The sequence below is a fragment of the Schistocerca serialis genome, chromosome 9, assembly GCF_023864345.2.
Source record: "Schistocerca serialis cubense isolate TAMUIC-IGC-003099 chromosome 9, iqSchSeri2.2, whole genome shotgun sequence".
NCBI lineage: Eukaryota > Metazoa > Arthropoda > Insecta > Orthoptera > Acrididae > Schistocerca > Schistocerca serialis.
In genome coordinates this window covers 444,227,918-444,245,825 of record NC_064646.1, presented here as the reverse complement: position 1 = coordinate 444,245,825, position 17,908 = coordinate 444,227,918, and the positions used below count along the sequence as shown (strand labels likewise).

The window sequence follows — 17,908 nt, the reverse complement described above, 5'->3', positions numbered from 1 at the left end:
CATTTTACTTAAACTTATGGTAACTGATTTTTTAAATTTGTCTCCCTGATCAATATTGAGTTGTACAGGGTAGAGTACATTTTAGATGCCAACTTTCTGCTTACTGATTAAGATTGGTATTGTTCAAATTTTGAGTGTTTTGAAACTATTTTCCTGCTTTGTGTCTGAGAGACTGGAAGCCACAAAAAGCTTATGTTAATGACTTGGGAAACTGTTAATAATAACAAGCAGTTGGTTTCTTATCCATTGGACATATTCACCTTGGTAATGTGTCACACACTTGTACATAGATCTTATTTGAGAAGCAAGTATATTGTGTTATACTCTCTGAACTGTGACAAGAAGAATTGAATATTGTGGTCTGATTTCTACAGTACATGTGGATTCATATCAATTTCTCACTGTTTTATTTGCTTTTTGAATTCCAAAATAACTTCCCCCTGCAGGACTGGGGGTTACAATAGACCCGAGGTGTCCCTGCCTGTCATAAGAGGCGACTAAAAGGAATCACACTTTTTAGCCCTAAAAGTTCAGTTCCCATTTTATGGTTTGACTTGCCACTTTCCAAATTATACAGAAGTGTGCTCCATATGGCTTTGCATCTCCACCCACAATTCAACTATTTGGGTGAGGACATTTACCGGGGTATGTCATCTTCTTCTGTTGTGATGCCTGAGCTGTCAACTCCCCATGTATGCCAAGGAGTAGCTGCCTGTCTTCCTGGGGCATCAGGACTCCCAGCAACAGCCATCATGCCAGGTGGCCTTTGCTGTGGCTGTGTGGCGCCCGTGGGGAGAGCCCCTGATAGGAGTGGGTGGTATAAGGGTGGATGACCTGCAATGAAGTGGACTAAGTCATCTCTTGCTGGTGACCGTACGGCGCCAGCAGTCTCTAAGAAGGGCAAGATCAAGTATAATGCTGACAAATATTACCTTGAATTGTTTCCCTCCCTCGCTACACCATGGGAGGGACTTGGGGCTGCAGAACGGAGAGAGCCATATTCGCCTCTGTATTTAGTCTGTAGCAGAATGGACATCGACTACTTTCTACCCATGAAGCCTCAGTTTGTTGTTAAACATCTTGAGGATAAGTTTGCGGGAGTGAAAGTGCTGTCTAATATGAGAAGCGGTGCAGTCTTGATTCAGACAGCATCCCCAGCCCAATCCTGCACGTTACTCACTTGTGACTGCCTGGGTGATATTCCTGTTTCCATCACTCCCCATAAAAACCACAACATGGTCCAGGGAATTATTTTCCAATGCGACCTCCCCTTGCAGTCTGATGACGAGCTCCATGCCAATGTAGAATGGTGGGGTGTTCATTTCATCCGGCACATTTACAGGGGACCCAAAGACAACAGGGTTGCTACTGGTGCCTTCGTCTTTGCCTTTGAGGGTGATTCATTGCCTGAAAAGGTCAAGGTGATGGTTTACTGCTATGATGTTAAACCATACGTCCCACCCCCTATGCAGTGCTTTAAGTGCTGGAAATTTGGGCAAGTCTTCCCGCTGCACTTTCAACACCACATGTCGAGACTGCAGACGTCCACTGCATCCAGATACTCCCTGTGTGCCTCCTCCCACCTGTATCAGCTGCGGAGAGCAGCACTTCCCGTTTGCCAGACTGCACAGTATCCAAAAGGAGCGGAAAATCATGGAGTATAAGACCCTGGACCTGTTGACTTACCAAGAGGCTAAACGTAAATTTGAACAATTACACCCCATTCTGTTGACGTCCACATATGCTGCATCTACATTACCATTGCCATCACAAGTACCAGTCGTACCACACTCTGTGCCACGAACAGTGGGCCCTCTGGACCTCCAGAATACATCAGTTCCCTTGATGGTAGGGGGAAAATCTGCAGGGGACATTGGTCCCCTCCCCCCAGCCGGAAAAGCAACAGCCTCCTCCGGCTCCTCTCGTGTGGAAGGGGTCACTTTGAACCCTCTCTCCCAAGGTCTTCACCAATGCCACAGTGACACTCACCAATGGCTAAAGGAGCCAAAAGCTGCTGTATGAAGATCTTCATGGTCTTCCTCCATGTTTGAAGCTACTTCAGAGAAGTCCTCCCAGCAAGTCCATAGAGAGAAGCGAGAGGGCAATCAACCAAAGAAGTCTGCAAAGAAAAATGTCCCTCTGGTGGCCCCAGCACCACAACTCCCTACCAGTTCTGTACCTGCAGATGAGGTGGAGATCCCCTGATGACCTGGATCCCACTGATGCTTTACTCACAACAGGAATGGATACAAATACTCAATAGGTGGCAGCAGGTGACCCTGAGGCGTAACCTGCATCCTTGCATGCTACATGCCTTCCCAGCCTCATGATAACATCATCCTCCAGTGGAATTGCTGTGGTTTTTTCCACCACCTGGCTGAGCTATGGCAACTGTTAAGCTTTACACCTGCTTTCTGCATTGTCCTCCAGGAAACGTGGTTCCTGGCAATGCGGACCCCTGCCTTTTGCAGCTATAGAGGATATTACAAGAACTGTAGGGACTATAATAGAGTATCAGGTGGAGTTTGTATCAATGTCCTGAACTCAGTATGCAGTGAACCTGTGCCCCTTCAAACCCCTCTTGAAGCTGTGGGTGTCAGGATAAGGCCGACACAGGAAATAACTGTCTGCAACATATATCTTCCTCCAGATGGTGCAGTACCCCTGAATGCGTTGGCTGCACTGGTTGATCAACTCTGTAAACCTTTCCAACTTTGGGAGATTTTAATGCCCAAAACCCCTTGTGGCGTGGCACTGTGGTTACTGGCCGATGTAGAGATGTTGAAACTTTCCTATCTCAACTCGACCTCTGTCTCTTAAATGCTGGGGCCCCCACACATTTCAGTGTGGCTTGTGGCACTTACTCGACCATTGATTTGTCTCTGCAGCCCAGGACTTCTCCCACCTGTCCACTGGAGAGCCTACGACAACTTGTGTGGTAGCAACCACTTTCCCATCTTCCTGTCACTCCCCTAGTGCCATACCCCAAGATGTCTACCAAGTTGGGCTTTAAACATTGTAGACTGGGTAGCTTTCACCTCTGCAGTCACCATTGAATCTCCCCCACATGGCACTGTCAACATGGTAGTTGAGCAGGTCACCAGAACGATCATTTCTGCGGCAGAAAACACGATCCCTTGTTCTTTAGGGTTCCTCCGGTGAAAGTCAGTACTTTGGTGGTCCCCGGAAATCGCTGAGGCCATTAAAGAGCATCAGCAAACTCTACAGCGACATAAGCGGCACCCTTCCCTAAAGCACCTAATAGCTTTTAAAGAGCTCCGTGCTCGCATTCACCAGCTTATAAAAAGACGGAAACAAGCATGTTGGGAGAGGTACATCTTGCCCATTGGGTAAACGCAATTGCTGAGCATTATGCTCAAGCCTCCGCATCAGAGAACTATCCCCCAGTATTTCGCACCCTCAAACAGCAGATGGAAAGCAAAGCCCTCTCATTCACTAAATGTCACAGTGAACCCTATAATGCTCCATTTACAGAGTGGGTGCTCCTTGTACATTGCCCCGACACAGCTCCTGGGCCAAATCAGATCCACAGTCAGATGATCAAGCATCTCTCGTCCGACTACAAGTGACATCTCCTTGTCACCTTTAATGGGATCAGGTGCGATGGTGTCTTTCCATCGCAATGGCAGTAGAGCACCATCATTCCTGTGCTCAAACCTGGTAAAAACCCGCTTGATGTGGATGGCTATCGGCCCATCAGCCTCACCAACATTCTTTGTAAGTTGTTACAACATATGGTAAGTCAGCAGTTGTGTTGGGTCCTGGAGTCTCGTGGCCAACTGGCTCCATGCCATGGCAGTTTCCGCCAGGGTCGCTCTACCATTAAGAATCTAGTTTCCCTCGAGTCTGCCGTCTGAACAGCCTTTTCCAGACGCCAACACCTGGTTGCCGTCTTTTTTGATTTACGAAAAGCTTATGACACAACCTGGTGACATCATATCCTTGCCACATTATATGAGTGGCATCTCGGGGGCCTGCTCATGATTTTTATCCTAAATTTCCTATTGCTCCATACTTACCGTGTCCAAGTTGGTGCTTCCCATAGTTCCCCCCATATCCAGGAGAATGGGGTCCCACTGGGCTCTGTATTGAGTGTATCTCTATTTTTAGTGCCCATTAATGGTCTACCTGCATCTGTTAGGCTGTTGGTCTCACGTTCTCTGTATGCAGATGACTTCTGCATTTCGTATTGCTCTTCCAGTACCTACAGGGAGCCATCCACAAGGTGCAGTCATGGTCTCTAGCCCACGGATTCCAGTTTTCAGCCGCGAAGTCATGTGTCATGCACTTCTGTCGATGTTGTACCGTTCATCTGGAACCTGAACTTTATCTTAATGATGATCTACTCACAGTAGTGGAGACATATCGATTCTTAGGACTGGTCAGGGCTTAGGATTGCGGTTCGCATCCGATCTCTTGTGTCTGAAGTGGAGTCCTTGCCTTTACCGCCAATACTAGAGGTCCATTCATGTACACCTCCATGGTGTAGACCTAGGTCGAAGCTTCGCCTGGATCTTTCACATGGTCCTAAGCACTCGGTTAACCCCGTAGTTCTCTGCTGTCACTTCCTCTTGATTCTTGACATGTGCCGGCACCATGAAGTGGTTTACACTGACAGCTCGATGCGTGATGGTCATTTTGGCTTCGCATATGTTCGTGGAGGACATATTGAACAGCACTCCTTGCCAGATGGCTGCAGTGTTTTCACTGCGAAGCTGGCGGCCATTTCTCATGCTCTTGTGCACATCATTCCATGCCCTGGCGAGTCATTTCATCTCTGTACTAACTCCTTGAGCAGCGTACAAGTCATTGACCAGTGCTACCCCCGCCTTCCTTTGGTAGTGACCATCCAGGAGTCCATCTATGCCCTGGAACAGTCCAGTCATTCCGTGGTGTTTGTGTGGTCCCCAGGCCGTGTCGGAATCCCAGGAAATGAACTTACTGGCCAGGCGGGGCTACACGGAAACCACTTCTAGAGATTGGTATCCCTGTAACTGACCTGTTATCATTATTATGCGGCAACTTTTTTCAGCTTTGGGAGACGGTATGGCATAATCTCAGTATGCACAACAAACTGTGTGCTATTAAGGCGACTATGAATGTGTGGAAGACCTCCATGTGGGCCTCTCGCATGGACTCTGAAGTTCTCTGCCGGCTTCGCATTGGCCATACGTGGTTAACACATGGTTACCTCTTCTCAGTCTTGAGGACCCACCTTGGCGTCACTGTGGCTCACATATGACTGCCGTCCACATCTTGGTGGACTGCCCACTTTTAGCCGCTCTGTGGCAGACTTTTAACCTTCTCAGCACCCTGCCTACAGTGTTGGCCAACAATGCCTCAACAGCAGATTTAGTTTTACGTTTTATTTGTTAGGGTTTTTTTTTATCATACCATCTAAGGGTGTGCATTTAGCCTTCTCTATGAGTTTGCCACCCTCCCTCCATTTTAACTCTGTCACACTTTCTTTGCATTTGTTTGTCTTGGGAATCGTCTGTTCCCTACATGTGTTCATCTCGTCTTGTCTTTTTGGGGTGGACATTTTAATGTGTTGCAGAGTTGCTGGCTCATCCTCTTTTATTATTGTGATCAGCCAGCCCAGACCATATGCTCCTATGGGTTTACCACCTTCTTTTACTTGTGGTATATGTTTACCCTGTTTTTTGTTTGTTCCATTCGTTTTCTTTTTAGGTTTGGTGGTGGGTGTATTTTTTAACTTGAGCTTTGCTTGTGTCAGGAAAAAGGGACTGATTACCCTGTAGTTTGGTACCTTTATACCCCAAACAAACCAACCAACCAAAATAACTCAATCTACAGGCTGTTATGACTAATACGTAATCTGTAATAACTGCTGGAATAAGTTTTTATTGATATTGGTTATATGAGGGTCATTCAGAAAGTAAAGAACACTTTTTTGTATAGAAAGTTTTATTTGCTGTAATTAAATGAAACTGTTTTACATACAATTTTATACCCAAGCTACTTTTCTACGTAGTTACCATTCAAATTTATGCACTTGTCACACCGTTTTACCAGCTTTTCTATGCCTTCTGCATACTCAGTTGTCGCTAAGTTGTTGAACCACTGATTAATGGCTTCTTTAAGTTCATCATCACTTCCATAGCATTGTCCACTCAAAAAGTCTTTCAGTTTGGGGAAAAGGGATAATCACTTGGTGCCAAGTCTGGACTGCACAGCAGTTGTTGGAACATTTCCAACTGAAATCACTGACACAAGTCCTATGTCATACCTGCTGCATTCAGATATGCATTATTGTGTAGGTGTTTGACTCCAGTGACAAGCATTCTGCACCACTTGTTTTTAATGGCATGGCCAAGTCATTGAATCATCTTGACGGTAGGCCACTGCATTCATGGTCTCACCTCTAGGTAAGTAATCTATGAGCAGGACACCCTTACGATCCCAAAACACTGTAGTCATAATCTTTCTGGTGCTTAAAATTTGTTTTGCTTTTTTGGATTTCGATGGGGATTGCGTATGATGCCATTGCATTGATTGGCACTTTGTTTCCTGATATCAAAGTCTCATCACCAGTGACAGTGTGAATCAAACATTGATCACTATCCTTTTTGTAGTGACAGAGAAATGTCAATGCAGCAGCAATTCATTTGGTTTTGCATTCGTTGAACAAAATTCGAGAAACCCAGCTGGCACACACATATTTATAGCCCAGATCTGCACTAACAATCTCATATACACAGTTCTTGAATGTCTCAAAAAAATGAGTGCAATCCACTAATTGTGAAATGCCTATCGTCTTTAATTTTTGTTTCAATCCTTGCATCGAGTCTGTCAGTCACCTTAAGTGATTGTCATCGTGAACATTTTTTTGTCTGCCCCTAAACATGATACACCACTTCCAAACTAACGCCTTTTTTGTCACATTGCGGTAAACGTTAGTTATCTGACTATAAATATTGATGGGTCATATTTTTTGCGCATTTAAAAAGCAGATAACACTGTGCACTCACACTTAGTGGGATCATGAATTTTATCATACATTTTGAAGTCACTCAACTAAGCAGTAAGCAGCCGTATTGGATCATAGCTGCCATCAAACTGAAGCGGTTATGTACCAAGTCAGTGGGTGACTGGTGGTGGCAGCGGCGGTGGTGGTTGTGGTGGTGGGGGGGCTAGGACACAGTCATGTGTTAAGACAAAACATTCTTTACTTTTCAAATGACCCTTGTATTTGTATAATGATCTTTCCTTCATGGAGGACCAGTCATATAAAATTTTTTGAAAGATATTTCTGCCATTTCACTTTTAATTTATCATTTATTTTAGACAGTCATGATTTTGGCTTTATAAACATTCTCCAGTGCACATTGAATTATTAAAATAAGTCTGACATGTCTCCGAAATGTCATCGTCGGGAAAAAATATCTCTGATCTTATAGACCAGTTAAGGTTTCACAGGATAAGAGTACATATCCAAGATACATAATTTTGCTGACATTATTCCAACTGATGAACAGAAGTGATGAATGCAGGTCATAGAAATATATTTTCTGCTAAATATGCCATAGTGTTTGTTAATGGTTTTCACATTGCGCATAATGTCATCAGTATTACGTATCTCGGATATTTACTCTTATCCTGTAATATGACATTTGGCCTATAAGTCCAGGAAAATGTTTTTCCAATGATGGTGTGTCACAGGCATTATTTTAATAATGCCTGTGACTTATCTTAATAATCATGATTGCGTAAAAAAAGTGATTAACTAGCAGTCAAATGGCGGAAATTTCTTTAAGAAAGGAGAAGGGCTAGTATAAGTTTCTCTTGTTTATTTCCGTCATGAAATTCAAATAAATTCATTCCAGTCAGAAGAAGAAAATGAAGAGAGTGAAGGCTCTGGAGAGGAGGAATCCCGTCAGGCTAAACGCAGGCGTTTGGGGGAAGAAGCCATCCTCAAAAGGAGAGAACGCAGGTTATGGGAAGAAAATAGAAACCGAATCATGTTTGAGTATACACAGTTCAGTTACTATGGTCGTTCCGTGAGTATATTGTTTCATTTTTCTACTTAAGAAGTTTATGTAGTTATACTGAAATTGACATTGATGTGTTTCATTGTCAGCTACACTTTTTGAAAGTACTCACTATATCTTATTGAAGGGTTGATAGAAATGGTAATCACCTGATTACAAACAAAAATGTTGTTTGCATATTTAAATTTATTTACTCTAAACTTTGTAATAAATAGAACGAATGCTCCTGCATTCTAACATTGTAAATAGAAGGTTTTATCATAGCTTTCAATTTACTGAAATCTGTGGAAGACCAGAAAGTTGCAAGGAGTCTTATTTAGCAAGACAGAAACTCCAGTTACAGACTGGGGATGTTAATGGCAAAGATCGTGAGAACAGCACTTAACTGTAAATTAGTGGATTATCATGAGTCAACATTCAAATGTTGATCACACTTGCGATTTCCTGTAGGTTCATCAAGAAAATGGCTTTGGTGATTAACTGGAGAACTTGATGTAATTGAGAATAACAATAAGGAGCACCATGAAATTAAATTGCTATACATGCTGGTAGCTCTTCAGGCAGTATCTGAATGGACAACTGAGCTTCCAATCCCATATCATAATCATGCACACACATTTTATCATTTGTCCTTATTTACATAAGATCTGTACAATCGGCAGTAATTGCCAGCCCTTACCAATGAGGTTACTGTTTTGTAATTATTGCTAGGAATTAAAGAACTGCAGTGGATTTCGCTACTGGTGTTACATCACCCAAAAGTCTATTGCATGATATTAACTGTACAGTATATTAACATCATCAACAATTTCCATGCTTGTAATCCAGTAGCTGTTAAATAATGTATCCTCAGTTTCATTCATGATTTAATTGGTGGTTTGTGTGTGTAAACTTTCTTACTCATAGAAAAATGGAAGTGTAAGAGATTGGCAGAGCAGGAGCTGTTTTGTATTTAGTATCTTTTTTTTTTAATTAGATTAGATTTAGTTTTCATTCCATGGATCCAAAAATGAGATGCTTCTTGTGGGTGCGGAACAAGTTAGAAAGTATAACATAAACAGCATAAACATTTGAACATAATACCCATTACCCTGATCATTTGTCAGGATATTTATGAAATAGGTGAATACATTAAAGTAAACTGGAATTGCTAATATTGTCATAATTAGTACACTATCAGAATGAAACATAGTTATGCACTTTTAATAAATTTACTGTACACAAATTACGTAATCTTGACTGTTGTGACCAAGTGCTGTTAAAACTTCAATCTAAAAGACATTTTTAATTAAGCTGGTCTAACAGTCCCCTTTAAGATATACACCTATAGTGTAAAAGGAGGTGCCTATCAAAAAGTCTTTCAAATTCTGTTTAAACTGTGTTTTATCTGAAACCAAGTCTTTAAGGGATGCAAGCAATTTATTGAAAAATTGTGTTCCTCAATATTGGACTCTTTTTCAGACCAAGGTAAGTGATTTTAGGTCTTTATATAGGTTGTTCTTATTCCTAGTATTGATACTATGTATTGAGCTATTGTTTGAAAATAAAGATATATGACTTCCAACAAATATCATTAAGGAATAAAGTAACTAAGAAGTAGTGGTTAGAATACAAAGTTAGCTGTCTCCATAATGTTCTTGAATTGACGCCACAAATCAGCCTTATTACACAATTTAGCGTTCTAAAAACTTTTGCTCAGTTTGACGAGTTACCTCAGAATATGATCCCCTATGACATAATAGAATGAAAGTATGTAAGCTTTTTGTATTTATGTCTCCTACACGTAACATTATTGTCACTGCAAGTACAGACTTGTTCAGGCGCTGCAGCATTTCTGTGGTATTCCCTTCCCAACTGCATTTATTATCGAGTTGTAATCCTAGAAATTCGACATTGCCACCTCTTCGATCTGCATGTCTTCATATGCCATACATGTGCTGGAAGGACATCTCCTACAGGTTCTGAACTGTATGTAGTGGGTCTTTTCAAAGTTTAATGACGGTGAATTAGCTTTAAACCATTTATTTTCAGTGAAGATTTGATTAACAGCCATTTCTAAATCTGTACTTGACTTGTGACTTATTGCAATGTTTGTTATCATCTACAAACAAAACAAACTTAGCATTATTACTTGAGTACTAATTGAGTCATAGTGAGCCCATGCATATGTAAAAAAAAAAAAAAAAAAAAAAAAAAAAAAAAAAAAAAAAAAAAAAAAAAAAAAAAAAAAAAAAAATGAAGTCCTGTGGTACAAAAATGTGAATGTGCTTACCTTATTAAACAAATATAACTGCAGACTATTTGTGATTTTAGGAGTGGTGGTGCCGGTTTGAGAGTTGTGCAACAGCATTTAGGTACTATCTTTATTAACAACTTAAAAATTTCAAAAGACTGATCAAAATCAAGAGTTGAACCCCCAGTTTGCATTTACAATTCAGTAATACAATTTCTAATAACCACAATATACAGCCATTAATAAAAGAAAATACAGGATGGCATCACTTCTACATAAATTTACAAAATTTAATTCTCATAATACCCTGTTGTTAACCCTATAAATAAAAGAAATACCCTCAAGATCTTGGGTATATGATGTCATTTACATTTCCTTTAAAATGATCACATAACACACATTTGTGTGAGTACATTACCCATCTACTCAGATTTGTTAGTACACTGCACAGTTTTTGTCAGTCCAAGCACTCAGATCCTTATGATTTTAAAACTCCAGTTTGGCTCTTTCAAGAGATCCCCCTCCCTCCCCCCAAAAAGTAATCACCAGAGGTTTGAAGAACTACTGTTTGAATTCGTAGGATAGCCGTAAGTTGCAGTCAGTATTTTTTATGAAGTGGTTTTGGGCAATTTAACAATAGCATCATCATACACTGTGGAATTTACAGAGTGTTGGAATCTTAGTGACGTAAAAGAACATATTCAATTTACATTAAGATAACATACAGTCAAAGAAGTTGGGTGATTACATTACATATCTTAGAGATGAAGTTGGTTATATAATATTAGTTTTTGTGATGTCTATGGCCATTTGCATCCAAAGATAATGGAATATTTTTTACTGACTGACTCAAAAATGATTTGAATTCACCACATGAAAAACCAATTTCATCAGTTACCACATCATTATTAAACTATGCTAAACAACTACCATTTGTAATGAAATACTTTTAAACTGCCATAGAAGATACAAATTTAAACGTCAATTGCTGCTTTTATGGTTGTATATGTACACACATCATTCATGTGTTAGTCAAATTTCACTATGCTGTTATATCCGTTAAAGTAATTGTTCAAAAAATACATTAAAATGTCCTTAAAAATATATCTTTCAATGCATCTTCAAAAGGGACACTTCTGAAAATATTTTGGTAAGGATAAAATGGCAGGTAGTTAAGATTGTGTCTTAACAGACAATCGCTGGCACTTTGTCGAACAACTGGAAGAATCTATTGAAACAAATTTGTTTTGTTCATGTAATAAATTTTGTCTGTTTCTCTTCTTTTCTGTGAAAATTTCCAGTTCTTCCGATAAAGGGTCTTTATCTGGCTAATTTTCATGCTATCTTGAATCTTGCCAAAAGTATGGATAGTTGTCTTCAAATGTTTACCAAATGCTGTACAATTGGCATTTAAATTGAAATTTTCTGTATTATAATCTTTATACAGTCTCCAGTTTGGCCAATGTATGTACTCTGAAAATTTTAACAGTTTTTTAATATAGTCCTGAATTACAGTACTTGGTCTTATGCACATTCTCCTTCCCGTGTCTAAGGGAATGTTTCTCCGAAATTCGACATTAACCTTTTGTCTTTGGAATTTTCTTTGTCTTTGTGATTTTCCTTCTACTGGTCTGCCCGTATTGTTGTTGTTCCGTCCATTCATTGTTTTTCTTTATAGCGCAGTACAGTTTCGTCACTTCAAGAGAATTGTTCCAAATACAGCTTTTTGATTGTTTGTTATTCTGAAACTTTTTCAATTCAATTCAATTCAATTTTTATTATCACATAACATGCCTTATACAATCAAAGATTGTGACATAGGTGACTTGTCAGTTTTTACACTATATATAACAATACTAAAAATAGACAATAAACTAATAATATACATGGTGTAACACCTTCAAAGAGGTATTTTAATTACAATTATAATGCATTGTTACCATTCATGAAATCTTCTATACTATAGTAACATTTATCTTTCAGATATTTTTCCAGGTCTCTTTTGGTGCCTTTTATATTTGGGTCATCCATATCTTTCCATATTTTATTTACAAATTTCATGCCCATATAGTATGGGGTTTTTTCATATGATTTTAAACAGTGGGTAGGTAACATGTAGCTCGTTTTATGTCTTGTATCATATTGATGCAAGAAGAAGTTGCCCTCAAAAAGTTGTGGGTTTCTTTTCGTGAAAGTGAGAGTTTCATAGATGTATATGCTTGGAATGCTCATTAGATCCAGTTTTACAAATAAAGGTTTGCAGTGTTGCTTTGGTTTTGCTCCCACCATTGCTCGGATGATTCTTTTTTGTAGTCTAAAAGCTCTAAGTAAATTTGTTTTTTCAGACCCCCAGAAAATTATACTATACCTAATGACTGAAACAAAATATGCATTATATACAGTTTTTCTTACAGCTAAATCAGTAATACTATACAAGATATTCATAATATATACAAGGCTATTCAGTCGACCCAGTATGTTATCCACATGGCGACTCCATAACAGGTTTTTATTGACTAACGCGCCAAGGAATTTGACACAGTCTGCAGTCTCTAATTTTTTGTCCATATACCTTATTTCACTTATAGACTGTGCAGATTGTTTTGTGGTAAAATGAACAATTTCTGTTTTCGTAAAATTTAATGTCAAGTTATTGTTTTTGACCCATGCCTCCACTTCCCCAAGTGTTTGTTCAATATGGCGAATTAGGTCTACCTCATTTTTACAACAGACTACAGCTGTTGAGTCATCTGCATAGAGGATAGTATCAGACTGGACCTGACATGGCATATCATTAATATAATATAGAAAAAGCAGTGGCCCTAATATTGAGCCTTGTGGAACACCTAATTGAGTGTTTTTCCAGCCAGAGAGAAATTTCTTGCCGTTGATGTTAATAAGTACTCTTTGTTTCCTGTTTGCCAAGTATGATGACATCCAGCTAAGAGATTTGCCTTGAAAACCATAGCGTGCCAATTTTTGGAGAAGCAGGTCATGATTTACTGTATCGAAGGCTTTGGACAGGTCACAAAAGATGCCTGACACACACATTCTATCATCAAGACATCTGCTGACTTTTGTGACTAATTCATTTATTGCATGGATTGTGCTGCGGCCTTTTCTGAAACCATATTAATTGCCTAAGATAATGCTGTTAGATGAATTGTGATTTTCAATCTGATCACATGCAGCTCTTTCAAATATTTTTGAGAAAATTGGTAACAGTGAGATTGGCCTATAGTTGCCCAATTCATCTTGTTTGCCTTTTTTGTGTATGGGCCGAACTTCTGCATATTTTAATCGATCTGGGAAACATCCCTCATCAAATGATTGGTTGATTATGAAAGAGAGTGGATATGCAATACTGTGACGTACTATTTTTATTATTTCAGTGGGGACCTCATCCCACCCCGCAGATTTTGAATTTTTTAGGGACATTATGATTTTGATGACATCTGAGATGGAAACATGAGAAAACTTAAAACATGTGCAATTGCTATCTGTCATATTGGGCTTTGTATTTGGTGGTGAACAGTCACCAAATTTGTTACAATTTATGAAAAAGTCATTGAATGATTCACAAATGGCACTGGGTTCTGTAACAGCTCTACCATTAATCACTATTTTAGAAGGGCATTTTCTCTCTGCCTCACTGCCAACTTCACTTCTTATAACAGACCAAACAGCTTTTGATTTGTTTTTTGCATTTGTAATGAAGTCGTTATTTGCAGTACATTTTGTTAGTTTAACTATTTTGTCAAATGTTTTTTTGTATGTGCTTACATACTTAAGAAATTGAGGGCTTCGATTTACTTTTGCCTCCATATGCAGTTTCCTCTTAGTAGCACTAGACACTCTAATTCCTTTTGTTACCCAGGATCTACTTTTTTGGGACCTGGTCCTCACTGTTACAAAAGGGAAGCATTCATTGAATACACCCAAGAATTCAGTTAAAAAGTTATTGTAATTGTCACTTGTGGAAGTGTGTTTGCTGACTGTCCACTTGGTTTGGCTTAGTTTTTTGCAAAATACTTCCACATTTTCTTGACTGAAATTCCTACATCTTTTTGTTGTGCAGACTGAATTTTGCTTCGGTAGTGATACAAATAGTGCTTTATGGTCTGATACTCCTAAATCTAGAAGAAATTTTTCTTTTACATAATAATTATAACTACTTATAATATTGTCAATACATGTTGCAGAGCTTGCTGTAATTCTTGTATACTGATCGAAATTAAGATTTAGCCCATTTGTGGCTACCAGGTTCTTTAAGTGTGAAGAAAATTTGTCATCAGTCCTTACATCTATGTTGAAGTCAGCACATATAACCACTTTCTTGTACAGTTTCTCGCATTTTAATTTATGTAGCAATGTATCAAACTTATCTAAGAATACAGAGCTTATATGGTACCCAGGGGTGCGATATATGCTGATAATTAGTGTGTTATACTCTTTAAGTTCTATACAACAACTTTCAAATGTGCCTTCTTCATTCAGATGGCTAAAATTCTGTCTGATATCATAGTCTACCGTGGAATGAACTAATATGCAAGAGCCTCCATACCCATTGGTCCTACAAAAGCTGGTAGCCAGTTTATAACCTGTAAGTTTATTTAGGAGACTGATATTTTCAGATTTTAGCCAATGTTCATTAAGGCATATTACTTTCACAGATTGTTTCACACTTTCTAGCAAAATTTCTATATCATAAAGCTTCCTGATCATTCCTTCAGACAGACCTCTTATGTTCAAGTGCATAACGAAATTACTACTGCATATATTATTAGGTAGAGGGTCTTTAAAACTAATTTGACTATAAAGTAACGGAACGTCCACCTGAGTGTTTTTCTTCGTCAGTGAGTGGTAACTGTAACATGCTGTTTAAAGCTAAATAAAAATATACTTTTTATGTTGGGTTGTATGATTCAGTTATTTCCAGTAATGATTCCCAAATATGTAGGCTTACTGCAACTGTTAATCAAGGAAATTAACTCAGCTATCAGTTTGATGTTTGTCTGTGAATGAATGTAACTTTTGGGTGCATTTGATTAAGTTTGTTAGTTATTTCATTTAAATCTTGTTTAGTGCCTCTAAATAAAATTATAGTGTCATCATCATACTAGTGATAATACAGTATTTCCTCTTTTATATCAAGGAATTTCTCAAAAATGTTAATTTCCAAGTCAGTAAGAAATAAACCTGACAATGTACTTAACAAACTATTACCCATTGCTAAGTGGTCTCCATTTGGTAAATTTTTCTGTTAAAGATAAAGTCATGAAATTGCAAGAAGTCTAACTGCTCTACAATCTCACTTACTGCTATGCTTTTATGTGTTGGTAAATTATGTTTAATTATTTCTGATGCTTCATTAACTGGTGTATTTGTGAACAAATTTGTAATGTCCAAAGTAGACTTGTAGGACTTGTGGCTCTCCTACAGATTTGATTTCAACAACCATTACTTCCCCTGCAGGTAATGCCTGCCCTGCTCTTGCCAAACATTATTTAGTCTAAATGGGGCCACCCAAAAAACACAATAGCTAAAACATTAACAATAAAGACAGCTAGCAGTTATTATATATGTGCTTGGCAAAAACCACAACTGTCATTCAGTTGGCAGTGTGATTTAACATGGAGGCTACGATGGTTAGTCAATAATGAGTAGAAAAATATTTGTACAAATTATAGAAACACTACAGCTTACTACGACCACCTTTTAACAAACTTCATACGACTTCCATAACCCAATTGTTCTGCCACACAATGGGTTCCTAATGAGCTAATAACAGAATAATTTATTTGACACAATTGATCTCCAGTCAAATGGAAAACGAAAAGGGCAGCTCTTGTCAAAGAAGCAAAATCTTCAGTACAAGCAAAAATGTTCAGTGATGTCTACATAATCTATTTTCATTTTTGGTAATAATTTACTTCATTTTGTACGTGCTCATGTTGATTTGAAAGTTGTTTGAATGCAACAGGAGTCAATATTATCATTAAAAGCAATCATAGTAACATTAAAATCAATCAATGTCATTCTTCTGAAAATGGGCCTTATTTTGTTATGGGGAAACAACATTGCCCCGACAAAAATTGCTTTTCAAAATCTTGCAGCTCCATATGTAGTGTTCCACAAAATAGCATCTCTTAAATTTAAGAAGCATTTTAAGAAGTTCAGAGTAGCTTTGTATAAAAAGACAATATTTTGTGATTGCAATAGTACCAAACAAGGTGAGAGGTCTGTTTTTATATGAGAGTTATAAATGCCCTCAGATGTTGCCAATTTGCAGCTGGCAATAACATACCAGTAGTCTGCCAACAAAAGCAGCAAAGGGTTCACTAATTTCTCACTGTCAGAGGCAATGTACATGGTTTTAGATTTATGTACAAAGTAATGTGTTATAGGTCTGAAGGGGTTAATCTCGTAATATGTGATGTTAACCTAAAAAACTCTGTACCATTTGACCAAGAACATTTTATGGGTAATATGTATGCAGAATTTGTTTTTTAAATATGTCCAATTAAACAATGGTAATAAAGTGAAACTTTTAAAGTATTATCTCAAAACACGTCTTTTCCATCACAAATATTCAGTCCGTTGTAACTCACTCAGGTTAAGAGATGGAATTAAATTTTCTAATTTTTTTTAAATTTTTTTTTAATTGTCTGTAATTTAATGCTGAATGTAAAAAACAATAACTCAAAATCCAGAATTATTGACAAGAAGTCATTTTGCACTTTGTGTTTCACATTTAATGCAAGTGGAACCGAGCCGATACCAACCCAAGGTAATATGCAGGCTGCAAATCCAGTTGAGTCCAAATTCTCATCAGTTGAGGCACATGGCACAAAATCCTCACATCAGCATTGTGATGGTAGGCGATTTTTCATGCTGGTGGCTCGACAGGGAAGACAATGCTTGGAAAGCTACACTGCCTGAAGCGAGCCACAGTGTGTCCCCACCAGCTGTAACCAGCATTTGTACTTTCTGGTGACACTCAGTGGATGTGCTGGAGCCATCCAGTGGGTGTTCCAACAGCTCAGTGACATGACTGAATTGAACCATAGTGCTATTTAAAGTCACCCATCACCCATCAACTGTGTATGTTCTTGACTGATTGGAAAATAAAAGATCAGCAGAGTGGTGGTTTCCCTCACTAATTCTCACTAGGATGTGGCATACATGAGTGTGAATGCTTGGAGTGAGAATGCTGTGATCATACAGGGCACCATGGGAAGTAGCGTGGCTTCAAAGGTTGGCACACCATGCTGCCACTGTGGTAATAGTAAGCCTGCATCAGTAATCTGGTGTTGGTGCTAATATTCTGACCAGGAGACAGAAATTCGTTAACCAGATTTGGCTATATACATATTGCTGCAGGATAGTAGTAATAGTAGTAGTAGTAGTAGTAGTAGTAAGCATCATCATCATCATTTCTTGCTCTCTCAAATCTGAAATGCTCTGTTATTCCAGGTATGCAATCTGCTTTCCGTACTTGGTTTTCACTTTGTGAAAAAGCCTATAACATAAGTATCATAAAGTTTTCGGTGATGTTTGAAATAATGTATGCAACACCAAATCTTTCATTAACTTGCCACTATATTGAGTAAAACATTATAAAATTATGAATGTGCTTCTG

General features: G+C 38.6%; 1 protein-coding gene across 1 annotated transcript in view; it reads left to right on the top strand.

Moving 5' to 3' along the window:
* Positions 1-17,908, top strand: part of LOC126418993 (cell division control protein 45 homolog) — a 143,832-nt gene that overhangs the window by 24,263 nt on the left and 101,661 nt on the right. The window contains exon 5 of the mRNA XM_050086039.1: positions 7,869-8,042. Coding sequence (XP_049941996.1) covers positions 7,869-8,042 — 174 coding nt within the window. The remainder of the gene's footprint in view (positions 1-7,868; positions 8,043-17,908) is intronic.